The 16,213-nt window shown below is 41.4% G+C and overlaps 1 protein-coding gene across 2 annotated transcripts in view; it reads left to right on the top strand.

Annotated features, from left to right (window-relative positions):
- Nucleotides 1-16,213, top strand: part of F13A1 (coagulation factor XIII A chain) — a 60,164-nt gene that overhangs the window by 31,214 nt on the left and 12,737 nt on the right. For both annotated transcript variants that reach the window (XM_074146613.1, XM_074146612.1), the window contains exons 6-12: nt 83-190; nt 2,719-2,893; nt 6,568-6,706; nt 13,040-13,143; nt 13,954-14,042; nt 15,005-15,158; nt 15,725-16,012. In XM_074146613.1, the coding sequence (XP_074002714.1) occupies nt 83-190; nt 2,719-2,893; nt 6,568-6,706; nt 13,040-13,143; nt 13,954-14,042; nt 15,005-15,158; nt 15,725-16,012 (1,057 nt within the window). The remainder of the gene's footprint in view (nt 1-82; nt 191-2,718; nt 2,894-6,567; nt 6,707-13,039; nt 13,144-13,953; nt 14,043-15,004; nt 15,159-15,724; nt 16,013-16,213) is intronic.

The following is a 16,213-nucleotide window of genomic DNA, read 5'->3' as shown; positions in this document are numbered from 1 at the left end:
AATAACTTCTCCTTTGCTTTGGAGAATAAAAAGTGACTCAACTTTCCCTCTGTTTCCCTTTTTATTATTTTTTTTTATCTAGTTTGAAGAAAACATTCTGGATGCTTGCCTGTTCCTGATGGACAAGGCAGAACTGGAGCTCTCTGGGCGCGGAAACCCAATCAAAATCTGCCGTGTTGCCTCTGCAGTGGTATGTAATGGATGCCTAATATGTGTCAGAAGCAACTCGTAAATCAAAGCCAGGGTCATTTAACTGGCCCTCATGCCCCAATGTGCTCACTCTAACAGGTGCCAGATCAATTGTCCATTCTGACTTCTGGGGTCTGCCATTTTATTTTGCTCCATTAAAGGTGAAATACTTATGTCAGCTCATCACCTTTTCCTGAAAATAGTACCTCCCTGGTAGGAAAGCCACTTTTAGATGTTGTATTCCAGGCATGATAACATTTCTTGTGACACGGCACTTGCTTTCTGGGAGCTGAGATAATTGAGACAGCTATTTATGCCATGGATGGTAAGGCAGCATAATGGGTGGAATTTGGGATGGGGAACTGAGAGACTTTATGCGGACTTCAGCACTAAACTCAATGGGGTCTTAAGACACTGCACTGGTGGGTGTTACTGTGTCTGATTTTTAAGCCCCAAATGGCCTAGTCAGGCTGACAACATTTATGTGCACTACCTTGGCCCTAGAAGAAAACACAATGAGAGCTGTCATCTTGAATGTGGGGTCCACAAAACTCACCGCACTCAGAATGGAAGTACCTAAAATAACCAGAAGCAAACAATAAGGAGAAGACTTTGCACATCTCCATTCTTTCCAGCTCCTAGGCACCAGGAGTCATGCTGTGGGTGCAAGAGCAGCTCCATCCCTAATATTCAAGATGGAAAATTTATCCAGGACATGGAAGGCAGAGGCTGAGTTCTCTCCTCTGCCTTATAGAGGTCTGAACTGATGCCTTCTGCTTCCCAGAATAATACTCTAGTCATTGAGCTAGCATCATTAGATATTATTGCGAGTCAGCTACTAAAATAGACTGTCCACAAAACATGGCTGCTGGACATGGATGATCTTTTAACCCACTTGTTACAGCATTTGCCCAGGCTTTAAGAGAATGAGCTCTTTGTCTTAGCTGACATTGAAATCGGATCTCCAGTTTCAGCATCACATGCTGAATCTCACATAGCATCATATTAAATAGAATAGTTTTAGCAACAAGTATTGAGAACAGCCCCATTTTTCTTTCTCTTTTAACCTTTTGGTTACTGCTTTTACCCCAGGCATTAGATATGTGGCTTCAGACCTTCAGATAGAACTAAGAATTGAATGTGGTTCCCTCTTCACTGGGCTAGTACATGTAAAGGGTCCCTCATTCAGGGACCATGGAAGCCCTAAGGGCAGAATAGCACAAAGTTTATGAGCCCAAAGAGGGCTTGGATATTACCTAGGTTTTGAGCCACTCAATCATTTTAGGGAGGTGTAGAAGTTCACCATCGGAAATCCAGGAGTCAATGGACTTTAGGTCTAATCTGCAGGATTAAGCCATAGCTGGGTGGGAGTTTTGGCTGTCTGAAATCTGGACCTCAGTAAGAAGCAGCCAAGAAGTGTTGAAATCCCACCCATGTTCCTTATCTTCGATCTTGCTAAAGTTGAAATGTGGTAGAGTTGAGCACATCTTAGGAGGTGCCCCCATGCTGGGATCCTTCTGAGGCTTCGTGACATTGCAGAGCAGATAGAATTGCTGCTTTTTTCCTCTCTTTACAGCCAGAGAAGAGCCTGAAGATCAGCACACTGACCTGTCCTTGAAGTGCCTCTTTTCTTGGCATGTTTCCCGCAACAGGGAGATGGGCACAACCCCTTAACCCTTTGGTTATGACTCTGAATGCTTATCTTTATTCAGTCCTAGGGTTCACAGCAAGTCGATTTTCTAATTATAAAACAGTAGTTAATCCAGCCAAAAGCTTTTAAATGAGAATTGTGTTTTATTTGGCTGGCGTGTAGCAGTTCCACATTAGCATAATTAAAAGGTACGGAGCGAATGAGCGTTTTGCACAGCCTCAACTGGTTTGGTTCAAATTGCAGCTAGGAGATGTATTGCTCGTTAATGTCTATCAGTATAGCCATTAGTCAGCAAAACTTCTTGCTTTGTATAATCTTACCAGGGGAAAACTTACACAGCAAATTCCTTCTTGTTTTCATGTGTGCTGGACCGAAGAAATTAGTTTCTACTCTAAAAATAACAGTGGACTCGTTCTCCTCTTAATCCACTGTAAATCAGAAGTGATTTTATTAAAAACTCTGGACTGATACAGACAGAAAAACAGGCAATGTTAAGAAAGAATCTAGCTTAATATGTCTGAGGCTTGCTGATCAGTGTATAACTGACCATGTTTATTAAAAATACCTAGCAGTAAGCATATTTAGTGTTAATAAAACTTACTAGACTGGCAACATGGATACTCAGTGTGATGATTTAATTTCACCATTATTTTTAAGTGTCTGACCTTCATTCAAAATTTTTCAGTGGTGGAGAATCCATGGCTCTTAGCAAGATTGTTCTGTTCATCTCCTACCTTCATAATTAAACATTTCTGTCTTACTTCTAGCCAAAACTTGGCTATATTCAGTCTCTCCCATCCTATCTTTGTCTGCTGGGTTAAAGAGCTCTTTATTATTCTGTCTCTGACATCTCTAATGCTCATTTCCTTTGTCTTTAGATCAACTCCAGGGATGATAATGGTGTGATTGCTGGATCCTGGGACAATACGTACACTTACGGGGTCCCACCTTCCGCCTGGACGGGAAGCGTTGACATTCTTCTGGAGTATTACAGTTCTAAGCAACCCGTGCGATATGGCCAGTGCTGGGTCTTTGCCGGTGTCTTCAACACATGTAGGTACCCATGAGAAAAGCTCCAGCCTGCTATGTGATTCTTGCATAACAGAGAGAGCTTTCAGGTTAAACTAAATACTTCCTGGCTCTGTGGTGTTAAAGAGTAAATGGTAGGGATAGTAGGGATACTTAAAAATACATGGCTAAAGTAGATGCTCTTTAAATAAACCTTTGGCGTCTCCTTCAGTTTGACTGCTCTTCCACACAAATCTGTTAACTATTTATTGGTTCAGTAAAATGTATTCGGTAACTCACAAGGATAAGTTTGGGAGAGGGAAAGTTAGTCTTTTGGCACACTCCACATTTCTGTTAGGAAATTTCAGATGAACAGGGGGCTCGTTATCTAGACCTACAACATGAAACTATTACCCAATATAGGATATGTGATGGTGTTTCTGCTCCAGAAAGGCCAAATCTCACCTACCAAGGATTGTTCCTAGCAAAATTGACGTAACATTTTCTGTGGAGTTTGTGAGCCAGAACAATGAGGAAAATGCTGGCCTGCTTTATGAATTGTGTAGCTCTACAAGGTTAAGCCTAAACACACTTGCTCAACTAGAATTTCAATGTTTCAGCAAGCGGGGTGTTGCGGGTTGTAAAACCCAGTAGGAAAAGCAGTGTTGGATTGTTCCCATTTTTTTGCTGTCTAGCACTTGCTAACAGCATTCCAGATGAGCACTACTAATACACTGGCACACACTGCAACGTATTAGGAGTCAAGGAGATTCTGTGAGTGTAAAAAATGTGCATTATACAGATAATGGGGACCAGACATTTGGAAGCAATGCTTATGTCAAGTGCCAATGTAGAGCCAGTCAAGCCATTCCTATGCTTATGGCACTGGCCAATAGAAGAAGCTGAACAGAAACCAAAAGTGTCTTTCTTAAACCCAGATGATCTTCCTTAGAGGCACTTACAAAATATGCATTTAAGTATCAAACTGAGGGGGACCAGATCAGCTTAGCACCAGGGGTACCTAATGGATATTTCTGAAGGCTTGGAGCTTACTTTTTATCAAGTACTTTTCGGCCAGAGCTGAAGGTCCAGGTTTTGGTCCTTGTATTTAAGATGTGAGAAAGAAATTACAGAAAAAACTCTGTGAAACCTTTCGCTTTTTCATCTGACTCAAGGCTGTCACATGTTGCTGTCTCAAGGAATAGAATTAATACTTCTCTTTATATTATACTTCTATCAAAAACGAAGGATATTAATCACCCACCTTCTACAGCAAATGTGGAAACTGAATAATTAATGACAAGTTACAAGACTGGTTCTTCATCCCCAGGCAGCCCTGGACATCTCTGCAATTTCACTTTATTTTTGCCTGTTCTGTACATGTATGTTTCATTTTGTACATAACTTTCCTCCAATCCGGATCATTGAATTTCATAACTCATTTTGTTTATGTGAGGTAGTTCAAAAGCTATTTAAAACAGTAAGGACCTCATAAATAAAGCTATCTTCTGAACACCCAGCCTTCTGCTGGCACATGCTTCTCACAGCTGCATCTGGGGATGCAGTTTCAGGCTTCTCTGCTTCTCTTTCATATATCTGGAGAGGTTCCTAGTTTGATTTGGGGAGGTGCCGGCAGGTGCTCTGTCCTTCAACATGTGAAACAGTTCATTTTATTCCTGGTGCAGTGGGATAATGAGCAATCACCCACATCCAAAGAACCTGAGAGGCATCTACTTCCTTCACTGCCTGAGGTCGCATGGTCTGTACTTGATGCTCCTTAACCTCTGCACAAATGCAATGGGTTTGAAAAGGCTCTTGCAAATGCTTCCTATGGTTGCAATTCCTCGCAGTGGCTTCTATGGGCCACTTTGTCTTCTCTGCCCGTTGTCTCGTCTAGATTTCTCTAGATCACGGACACACACAACAGTTCTCCTACATTTCCCCTGCACTGGCCCCGAATCACTGCTTCTCAGTATTTTGCCTGCAGGCCACTGTGAAACTGGGGCGACGCAGCAGAGGCCAGGAGCCTACTGTGTTAAACGGAGTGGCGTATTTATCTGGAGCAAAAGTAGACTTGGTTTGCTGACTAAGTTAGTCAAGTCAGAGACCTGCCACTTGGTACTGCAAGGATTGCTGAAGTATAAAGTTTGTTGAGCATTATGAAATGAAAATGTTGTCCAGTGTCTGATCTGACATGTAGCTGCTGACATGTCCAGCTGCTGACCACTGCACAGAGAGGACAGCAAAGGTCTGAACAGCCGCGTGCAGCTAAAAGGGTTGGTTTTGAGCTGATTTTGAGTCTTTCTCAGCTGACAATGTTTTATCATTGTGGCCAGTCCAGCTTTCCAAGGTTACTATATTGTATGCTCTGGATAGTCATCCGTTAAAAATGCTAAAACATTCTGAAAAATGGTCATTAATCTTGAAATTGTCAGACAAATTATTTTCAATGAGCCCTGATGGCTCATGTGCTGGAAGCCTGGGAGGGCACTTGAATTAAGTTTAATCAATAGGTACATATGGTATTGGATGCATCCAGGTAATTTGTCATCCAGGAACTTGAAATGAATGTCTAACATTACACTTTATTGGGAACCACAGTAGTGACACTAATGAATATACAAAACCCAGCAGTAGAACCAAGGGCCGTTCAATGTTGCAGCATAAGAACTACTTTTAAATAGGATTCTCAATAAAAATGCTTTCTCTTTCCAAAAAAACCTCTGTTTTCTGCACAACTATGTTGGCTCCTGAATTGGAAAACAGGAACTTTTTTGGCTAAGATACAAATTATTTCATCTGGAGAAGCTGAGATGATGTGTTACCCTGCAGCCCCGCTCCCTCCTCAGGGCCATGCTCCATGCCTATTTATCAGCCAGGGTGCACCACAAACACAGACATGGCCGTAGCATTTCCACATTTCCCAAATTTACCACTTGTCAAATGGGAAGAAGAGCCAACAGTGCTACATTGTGATGATCTGAGATTTAGGGGTAGAGGAGGTCGAGGCTTTTTTTTCTTTTTTTTTTTTTTTTGATCCTCCTTTATGGGAAGATCCTTTATGGGAAGGCACTATTGACTCCAGAATACTATTACGTAGCAATCAATACAAATTATGTAATGCATTTTGTTCAGACTCTCTGATTCTGACATTTCACTTGCAAATAATGCAACTTTTCCCTTGTTAGCAATAATTTTCTGTTTTATCTTTTGTGTTCTCCAGATCCCTTCTGACAGCAGATGTCAAACAGGAAAACTCCAAATCAACCAGAAGGAGATACTTTCTATTAATTTTGTTTTTTGCACAGACTCATGATTCTCCTGGGTTACTGATACTAGGAGATCTAATATATTTTGAATTTCTTGTAAGCCTGAACTTATTTTTCTTTATAACACGTTTGGTCATGCAGTTGACCCATTGCACCCAGATTTGCCCTGAAAAGCTACAGTGTGTTCATTGTGCAAGACTATTCTAAGACTACTGGTAATCAGCTGCTTAGGCTATAACTTTTGTACCGTTACACATCTTGAATGCTCATCATTTTGGGACCAAATAAAATATTTAACATATTCTGTATAAAGACAGATAGGAGGAATTATTTGGTTTGATTTGACTGAGTTTTCCCATTTTATTCTAGTTATTAATAGTTTCTCTCTATTCATTCTGTCATCCACCCTCTTCATATTTGTCCTTCTGATCATACTTGTCTCTGCCACAGTTCTGAGGTGCTTGGGGATACCTGCAAGACTCATTACCAACTATTCTTCTGCCCATGATAACAATGCCAATTTACAGTTGGACTTCTTTCTGGATGATGAAGGGAAAGTGGACACCAAACTTACAAAAGACTCTGTCTGGTGAGTTCTTCTGACAAATGCCTTTAATGTGTCAACTATATAAGTAGTAAAAAACATGATAGCAATGCCTGTGGTTTATTTATTTCTCTGTGCATTAAAGAACACCACTAGCTTATGTAAAACAGAATGAATGGATTGTTAGTAGGCTTACTGATATGAAGTGCTTGTCACGTAAGGAGACAAAACCTAGGGGATCCCACTACTAATGTTACTGTACAGTGCGCATTTAAGCACACTGGAGAGCTGGGATGGGTTTGTGCTTCTTAGGGCCAGGCCATTTTTCAAAACAGAAAGGGGAGGATGGGCACTTCCGTCAGACTGGAGCCAGGCTCAAAGGGATACCTCAATATCTATGGAAAAACACCTTTCTTGTTCTGCTTCTGCTGAGTTTCCATATTTATGGGCTGATTTTACATTGTGTACATGCAGTCACTGTCACAAATAGGTACTTTCCAAAATAAATCCAATTCAGTTGAAAAAGGAACAAGTTACTGAAATGTTATCATCAGATTTGTAAAAAGAAAACTCCCTAAGAACGAGAACTGGAGTCTGCAGATTCTTTTGGAGAAGACAGTTCTCTAACTCACTCATTGAACTCTTACTGTCTCCTGTCTGACAGGAGAGTGTAGCATATATCGATTATATGCTTTGCTCTGTAGAAATTTTGTGGGGGTTATTTGGCCTCAAGCTTCTCCTCCTCAGAGTGAAGCAGTGACCTCTATATTCCTATATTCAGGAGATACTTGTCCTATTCAGTGTTAATATACCTGATTTGTGTCAATGATATCGTCAACTCATCAGCATAGCTGCTCATCAGCATGTTTCATTAGCAGCATAATCTCTAGAAGTCTATATATTAAAACTGTAACAAACCCATTCTGTGGAGGAGGAAATGACAGAACCTGTTGCTGTAACCTCTTTTATGCAATTTCCATAGTCTGCTACCAAGAGGGAATCTGAGGAAAACAATTAGGTTCATTTACATCTGAAGCTTGTATCACAACATCATAGGATGATTGAGACTGGATAGGACCCCTGCAAGTCATCCAAATGCCCTGCTCAAAGCAGGGTCACTAGAGCAGGTTGCCCAGGGCTGTGTCCGGTTGGGTTTTGAATATCTCCAAGAACGGACACTCCACAACCTCTCTGGGAAATTTGTGCCAGTACTTGATCACTCTCACAGTAAAAATGTGTTTCCTGATGTTCAGAGAGAATTTTCTCTCTTTCAATTTGTGCCCATTGCTTCTTGTCCTGTCATTGGGGGCCACTGACAAGTCTTACTCTGTCTTCTTTTCCCATCTCCCTAACCAGGCATTTCTACACATAGATAAGATCATAATGATCCTTCCTATCTCTAGGCTGAGCAGTCCCCGCTCTCTCAGCATCTCCTCATGTACAGCTTCTGGTGCATCAGCCATTCCTTCCAGTTTTCTATATCAGTAAACTTGCTGAGGGCATAGTAGGTCTCATCATCCAGGTCATTAATGAAGATGTTAAACAGTATTGGACCCAGTATCAACCCCTGGGGTACACAACTAGTGACTAGGCTCCAGCTGGAGTTCACGCAACTGATCACAACCCTCCGATCCCAGAAGTTCAGCCAGTTTTCAATACACCTTACTGTCCAGTTATCTAGTCTATACTTCAATGGTTTATCTATGAGGATGTTCTAGGAGATGGTGCTAAAGTCAAAGGAGAAAACAAGCCCCATGCAATGGTCTTCCCTTGCCCATTCAGTCATTCATTTCATCAGAGAAAGCTGTTAGGTTGGTCAGGCACGGCTGGCCCCTTTTAAGTCCATGCTGTCTACTGCCAATCACCTTGTCCTAAATATGTTTGGAAATGTTGGCAAGAAGAAACGTTCCCAGAAAACAAGGTGAGGCTGACAACTTTGTAGTTCTCTGGGTACTCCTTCTCTTTCTTGAAGAAAGGAGTGATACTTACTTTCTTCCAGTCCTTAGGAACTTCAGCCAGTCTCCATGACCTTTCCAAGATAGATATGAGTGGTCTTACAATGACATCAGCCAGATCCCTCAGCACTTTTGGGTCTATCTCATCAGATCCATCGGACTTCTCTGTCCATATATACTCTGTATATATGTATATATACAGTTTGTATATATATTTCTCCTCTTGTTCCTCCTCTACAGATGGTAAATTTTTATTACTCCAAAATTCCAGACTGGTCTCAGGGCTGTGATTCCTGAGGGCAAATACTAGCAGTAAAAACCAAGGCAAAGAAGACATTGAATACTTTGGCCTTTTCTTAGTCCTTGGTCACCAGGTCTCCTGCTCCATTCAGCAGCATACCCGTGTTTTCCAAAGTCTTCCTTTTGATACTGATGTACTTGCCTTTCTTACTGCTCTTCACATCCCTGATATACTCTGTTTGATCTGGGTTTTGGCTCTCCTAAACCTGCCCCTGCATGCTCAGACAGTGTCTCTATATTCCTCCTGGTCACCTGTCCCTGCTTCTACTTCTCGTGTGCTTTTTTTTATGTTTGAGTTTAGTTGGGACCACCTTGTTCACCGTACGGGCCTTATTCCACTTTTGGTTGATTTCCTGCACATAGGGGTGGACCATTCTTAGGCTAGAAGAAGGTGACCCTTGAAAAACAACCAGCTCTCCTAGACCCATCTTCTGTCCAGAACTTCCTCCCATGGGATTCTTCCAAGCAGGACCATAAACAGGCTAAAGCCTACTCTCCTGAAGTTCAGGGTTGTAGTCCTGCTATTTGCCTTGTTCAATCCTGTTAGAATCCTTGGGGCTTCCCAGTTTGCTAAGATGCATCTGATCTATGTGGCAGCAGGACCTCAGTATGTCTTATGGCACTAGTCCTTCTACAGCTTGCAGAGCTGTGAAGGAACAGTCACTCTTCTGAAACTCCTCTGCCTATAAATCATGTGAAACGACTCAATGACCGGCCGCCCCATTGCTGAGTCCATATATACCCAGTAATGGATTATTGACATGCTTCAGAATTGTCACTGTCTCATCTCTTCTTCTTCTCCCCTTCTTCTAACCTGATCCATGAAACAACTCCCACCCACTTTTGATATTTCCTTTTACTTCCTTACCTCCCCACTTCCCAGCTGTTTCCCAAGACTTCTTAATTCAGTCTGTTTTTTTTCCCATTCTTTTGGAGGAGGGCTAGATCATCAGCTCCACTGAAATCCATATGCAACTGCACACCAGCATCTCATCTTCCCATCTTACGTTTGCTTTTATTTGGCTTGATTACTTTTCAAACTGCCTTGTTCATCCTTTTATTCTGCTGGTGCATTTATTAGTACATGGTGCACATAACCCTTTGGGCATGACTTAATATATTACACACCTCTTTTTATTTCTCCTCTGTGTCCTTTCTCTTCATTACTCTGTAACACTCCATGTAGCCCACATGCTGACTTTAAATGGCTTGTGTCTTAACCTTGATTTTATTTTTAATGTCTCTTTTACTTCTTTTCATTATTTTTTTTTTTTAAGAGGAAGAGATCAAGGTATTTATAATGATTTTTTTAAAATGTATATCTCACTTTTATTTATAATGTCCTAAAAACTGAAGCAAAGCTCTTTTTCTTTATTATTATATCATTTCTATTGCCTTGTACTGCTGGAGGTGATCTGTCTTCAGGTTTTAAATACTCTCAGACTTCAGGGATACTTGGAGCCAGGATTTTTAGTCCAATCAATCTCTGAGTGTGGGGCTCCCTCTGAATGTTATCTGACATTTATTTATTTTTATTAAAGATCATCTTCTCCCTCAGGATAGGAAACAACAACAACAAAACACATATACAAAATTACACAGACTTTGCAAAAAGTTATTTTTATAAAGCTGGCCGGATTTGGGCCCATCAGTACTGCCTCTGTCCCCTTACTTTGTTCTCCTTGTCTTTCTTAATGATGATATAAAGACACTTAAAGAATATTTCTCTTGGATGAGAATCAAGACTCACTCTTACTGTGAGGCCCAAGCAGAACGTCAGTCCCTCAGCAGAAACTTGCTCGAAGTCAGTCAGCCCCATGAGGGTTCATCCATGTCCAGGCCCATGGAGAAAGCCTTTCTGAGACCTCTGCTCCCCCATTCACTTCCAGCTAACTTTTCTCTAATTTCTCACCAAGGTTATCAGTGCCTCTCTCAACCCCAATGCCTGAGCTTATTAGCTAATGAAAGGGCAGCAGCTGTTTCCAGCATGTGCCTGTCTCATAAGCAATACGAAGTACCCTTCTTAAATTGTCTTCCAGGCATAAAACCCACCTGGTCATCTTTTATTAATTTCCCCATTGCTTTGTTTAGTCTATTCGTAATTATCTCTGTAAATATTTAATGGTCACTACATTGATCTGTGTAGCCATTCTTGCTTTCTTTAATGTCTCAGGCTTGCTGTAGAATACAAGAACTACAAAACAAGACTCAGTTTAACAAACTATGGCTGCAGAGCCAGCTCCTCCTCAGCTGTGCTCACTTCTACCAGAGAGAAGTTTCTGCTGCATTTTGGAGAGGCAAATGTTCCCCTCATCCTTCTTTCCTTAATGCTCATGTGCTTATAAGCAATGTCTTTCTGTCCATTCAGGTTCAATATCCTGAAGTGTATTTGATATTTGCATGGCAGCTGACCTAAAGAAATTGTTGTCCTGTTGTGCCCAACACCACACCAATAGAAACCAGTAAGAAATGTCCTGTCCCCTTGAATGAATATAGAAAAAAATACAGAAAAAATGCATTACCTAGCTACAAAATTGAAGCAGAGCTGCGATTTTCCTCTTGCCTGCTCTTCAGGTTCTTTCACAGAACACAAAGCCAATGACACAGCTGAGTTTGATTCATATTGAACCAGTGAACATTTCGGGGCAGGGATTGTCTCTCTCACATGTTAACATAACAGTTTTCAAAAACTCGGCTGCCACAAAGTACGTCCCCAATCTTTGGTAGCCCTCAGCAAAGCTCCGCGAGCATGATTCAGCGTTGACTACTCTCAGCAGCATCAAAAATTCTCTGAGTGTGCGTCATTTTCCTTGAATAATTCCTTTTTCTGTAGTGCTGCTTCATTAACTCTTCTAACTGACAAGTTTTACCCTGATCCAAGCTTTCATTTCCACTTTGAAATGTCTTGTTAGACAAGCCTCAGATCCTCCCGACTCTGCTCCATGGCTGGTTTTCACCTATTATTAATGAAATGGTCAGAGTTTAACAATCCCCATTTTGGTTGCTAATATCATTGCGCGTACCAGGGGCTGCATGAGCAGCTACACAGATGTAATTTTATTCATATCTGCTGTAGGATATGTATAATTTGCAAGCAAAATTGCCCCTTTCTCCTTTCTTCTTTTATTTTCTGCAGTAATGAAATTCAAACACTTTACTGGCTTTACTGCAAGACCCTCTTCCTAGATTGTCTTTTTTTTTTCCTGGTTGTTCTCCCCTTGAGCACCAGTAGCATTGCAGGAAGCTACAAGATCTGTCTTTCTTTGCTCTTCATCTTTGAAACATTCTGGGCAGACTTTGAGGGTGCTGTAGTCGTTGTGGGTTTTTTTCCTGAGCATCCAGCCAAGTGAGGGAATTACAATGCTGAGCACCTAGAAGAACCACTCTCAGAAATTCACCTTTCAGGGTACTGCCCTAGGCCCTACAGGCAAGACTTGGCCCACAGTGGTTGTAAGTGGGTTTTATGGAAAGCTGTATGTTCTAGGAGATCTGACCTCCCTCATTGGCATGATGGCCCCGGAAGACCTTATAAGGAATCCACAATGAGGATAGTCTTATAAAGCCTATGCAGGGTCTTTTTTCCAACCAATATGGAAACCAGCTGAGCATGTTTGTTTTGAGCCATGAAAACAAAGCTACCCACTGTACATTATGGAGTTGGTCCTGAAATCTCTTCAGAAGAGGCACCAAAGCTTCAGTCAGTTACAAAGCAGACCAAGCTTCACTGGCCTGAAGAAGATTAAAAGCTTGCTTTCGCAGACAGACTGAAGTGGAGGTGTCTGGCTGGAAAGAGATTGTAGTTTGTGTAGCTCAACCCCAACAATCTCCAAGCACTGGAAAGTTTTCTCAGAGACATTTGCATTCAGAACACAGTAGATGAATCAAAAAGCTTCTTCAACTTGCAGTCAAGAAACTACAATGAAAGATTGTGGCCTTCAGGTTTTAACAGATAGGTACCAAACTTTTAGACGTAAAATCTTTTCTCTAAAAAGAACCAACTTTTTCACCCTAAAATGGCAAATAATGTTATTGAAGCAATGGCAGGAAATAAATACACAGGTTTGTTTTGGTCTGTATGATTCTTTCCAAGAATTTAATATTCTGGTCTCATCTCTTGTCTAAGGAACTATCATTGCTGGAATGAAGCCTGGATGACCAGACCTGATCTTCCTGTTGGTTTTGGAGGATGGCAGGTTGTTGATGGGACACCCCAAGAAACCAGCGATGGTATTATTGCTTCAAGTCCTCCTTAGGTCTCCTTCCAATGCTTGGGTTCTTTGTGGCAAACAATGAGCTGAGCCAGTGCACCATATGACAACTTCTTGCCAGTGACAATTTCTTGCACCAGATAACCATACTCATTTGTGCACAGGGCCTTCTCCTTATTTGTTTTGAGCTCTAAAATAAAATCTGTCCTTATCGTAACACTGCTCATGATGCATGTGCACAAAATCCTGCATGAGAAGGGCCCTGCTTGGTACAGAAGAGATGTAGTCCTATTGCCAAAAGATGGCTTCTAAAATTTTAGAGAACATACAGAGGGGCCTGATGAAATTAATTCTCCTTCATTATATGCTAGCCAGTTTCTGCAGCCCTTAGTAAACTTCCTGAGCAGGTGGTAGACAGGAGAGAAAAAGTGAAAAGCTTCTGCTATTGCTTCCCAGTCCCTAATTTTCCAGTTCTTAAAAGACATTCTTAGCAAATTTGCAGTGAGATCTTTCTCAGCCTGTGGTATAACTGAGCCCTCCCAAAACTATGTGCTTTAATCAAAACCAGCTTTAACTGTGTTTCAAGCACTTGAGACTCACAGAGACAAAGACTTAAGGTACCAAACCATTAGGTTGTTTCAGACTTGAGTTTGTGTTGTTTAGAGGGCTGGCAACAGAAGTTAAACTTTTTACTTTTGGTCAGGAGTTCCTGTAAACTGTTAAAAGGGTTCACCAAACCCCAAGAATTCTTTTTCTTCAAGAAAATACAACATTTTGACATGTTATTTAATTAATTTAATCTCTCACTGTATCTGTCTTCTCCCCACAGGTATGTATAGGTGTGGCCCAGCCTCAGTTCAAGCCATTAAACATGGTCACGTTTGCTTCCAATTTGACGCTCCTTTTGTTTATGCGGAGGTACATACCTGAAAATGTTTAGTGTGTTGAGTGATATCAGTGGGACCATAGGTGAGACAGAAGAGAGGACTCCACTGCAATTTATGGACTTAGAAGTCACTTTGCGTATGCTCCACATCAAAGGGAAACCTCACAATTATATTTTGACATGCAGGCTAGTAGATCGGATATGGCTGCAATGAATGACAGAGATTTCTCTAATCTCTGCTCACAAATGTAATAAGCAGAAAAAGCTGCCCTGGCTCAGATGAAACTTCAGGCTGTGGTCATTTATCCATCCCAGATTCCAGCTGTGCTGGCAAATGAGTCACTAGCTCTAGCTGCTCATCTTCACCCCTTGTTAGCTGTTACCTCCTTCTCAGGCTTGCCAGCAAAGCTGCTTATGTTAAGTCAAAATGGTTGCAGTGATTTTAAAGAGGCCTTTGCTCACTATGTTCATTTTGGCTGCAGTGGGTCAAGGACAGCTCACATGGGTGGTTTGACTGGCAGATCTGAAAGGGAATATCTCCATGAGGAGCAAGAGGGCCTGGTCTGGAGTTTAAACCTCTTGCACCACCATAGCTGGTGTGCCCAGAATTGAAAGTCTCTCTCCAATTGAATTGTATTAGGCAGAAGGAATTGAATTGCTTAGGACAGAAGAGGATAAAGATGTTTTATCTATGAAGCATTCCCCTCTTTACGGTCTAAAACTTTTTGGTGCAGAGGATGTGTAATCACACTCCCCAAGTCCGAACGGTAGCTCTGTAGCCTACTCAAGTTATGCTGTCTGTTGGTCTGGAGCTGTGAATAGTAAAATGCATCTAGTTATTCTTGTAGCATATGACTAATTTTACATGTGGGACTTCAACGCAAGTAATTAGTGGGACTTCCAGTCAATGTGTCATTGTTTTGAGGGGAGTTAGGCTGGCTTCCCTTCCTCTCTACTTCCACCTATCTCAATCCTTTTTCATTCAATTTTACAGGTGAATAGTGATATTGTTTACTTAAGAAGGGGGAAGAATGGAACCCAAGTGATAGAAAATATTGACACAACCCATATTGGGCAGTTAATTGTGACCAAGGAAGTTGGGCGTGATGGAATGATGGAGATTACTGAGGAGTACAAGTTCCAAGAAGGTAACCTGAAATGGGGTGGGACCATACCGATGTAGATTTACCTCAGTCAGATCTTGGATGGTGGATTTACAAAACTCTGGCACTGAGGGAGCTTCATGAAAAGCTGCCAAGGTGCCCTCTGGAACTCTTTATTTGTAACTCCATCCCAGAAACACTGCAGATGCCTTGATGAGAGCACAGACTTTGCTACTCAGAAATGTTTTGGACTGAGTAAGCTGCAGTGAGAACAAAAGGTAGTCATGGAGTAATTCAAAGCATTCAAAACAATTCAAGACTTGCTGTACAGCTGTTTAGATATTTCTTACTCAGGCCAGATTTTCGCACAGAGTAAATCAGTGTAACTCCGTTAATATCAATTAAGCTACATCAATTTATGACTTGAATCTAACACTCCTCTTGGAAGCTGGGAAGTTCTTCTAACATTAACTTTACCACAGGAAGGTTCACTGTCCTCATCCATTCATTTCAGCTACCACAAACTATGGAAGATGCACCCTTGTGATTGGTGAGAGGGCTAATGCAGTACCCCTGTTTCTTTTCTAAATTTGATTTTCATTCATTTCTAGGCTCAGAGGAGGAGAGACTGGCTCTTGAGACTGCTGTGATGTATGGTGTTAAAAAGCAAACTATCCAAGATACCTCGTATCAGCCACAAACAGATGTTGACATGGAATTCCAAGTGCAAAAAGCAGTCCTTGGCAGTGACTTTAAAGTCACTATAACTTTCAGGAACAAAAGTCACAACAACTACACTGTCACTACCTACCTTTCAGGCAACATAGTGTTTTATACAGGAGTCACAAAAAATGAATTCAAGAAACACTCTTTCAGCGCAAAACTTGAACCCTATTCAAGTAAGACTTGCATAGTTGTTTTCAAACCTGCTAGCATTTTTTACTCTGTGTCATTAACTGTCTGATGTCTCTTACTTATGGGTAGAAACAATTCTAGTAGGGGTAGGATACTCTATTGGGTATCAGGAGATTCCACTCCTAATTCTGGCCCTGCTACCATTGTAATTTAGAGCTGGGGCTGTTTTCTTCAGGCTGTTGCTC

This window comes from Numenius arquata, chromosome 4 (genome assembly GCF_964106895.1).
Source record: "Numenius arquata chromosome 4, bNumArq3.hap1.1, whole genome shotgun sequence".
NCBI lineage: Eukaryota > Metazoa > Chordata > Aves > Charadriiformes > Scolopacidae > Numenius > Numenius arquata.
This window is presented reverse-complemented; position numbering and strand designations above follow the sequence as displayed.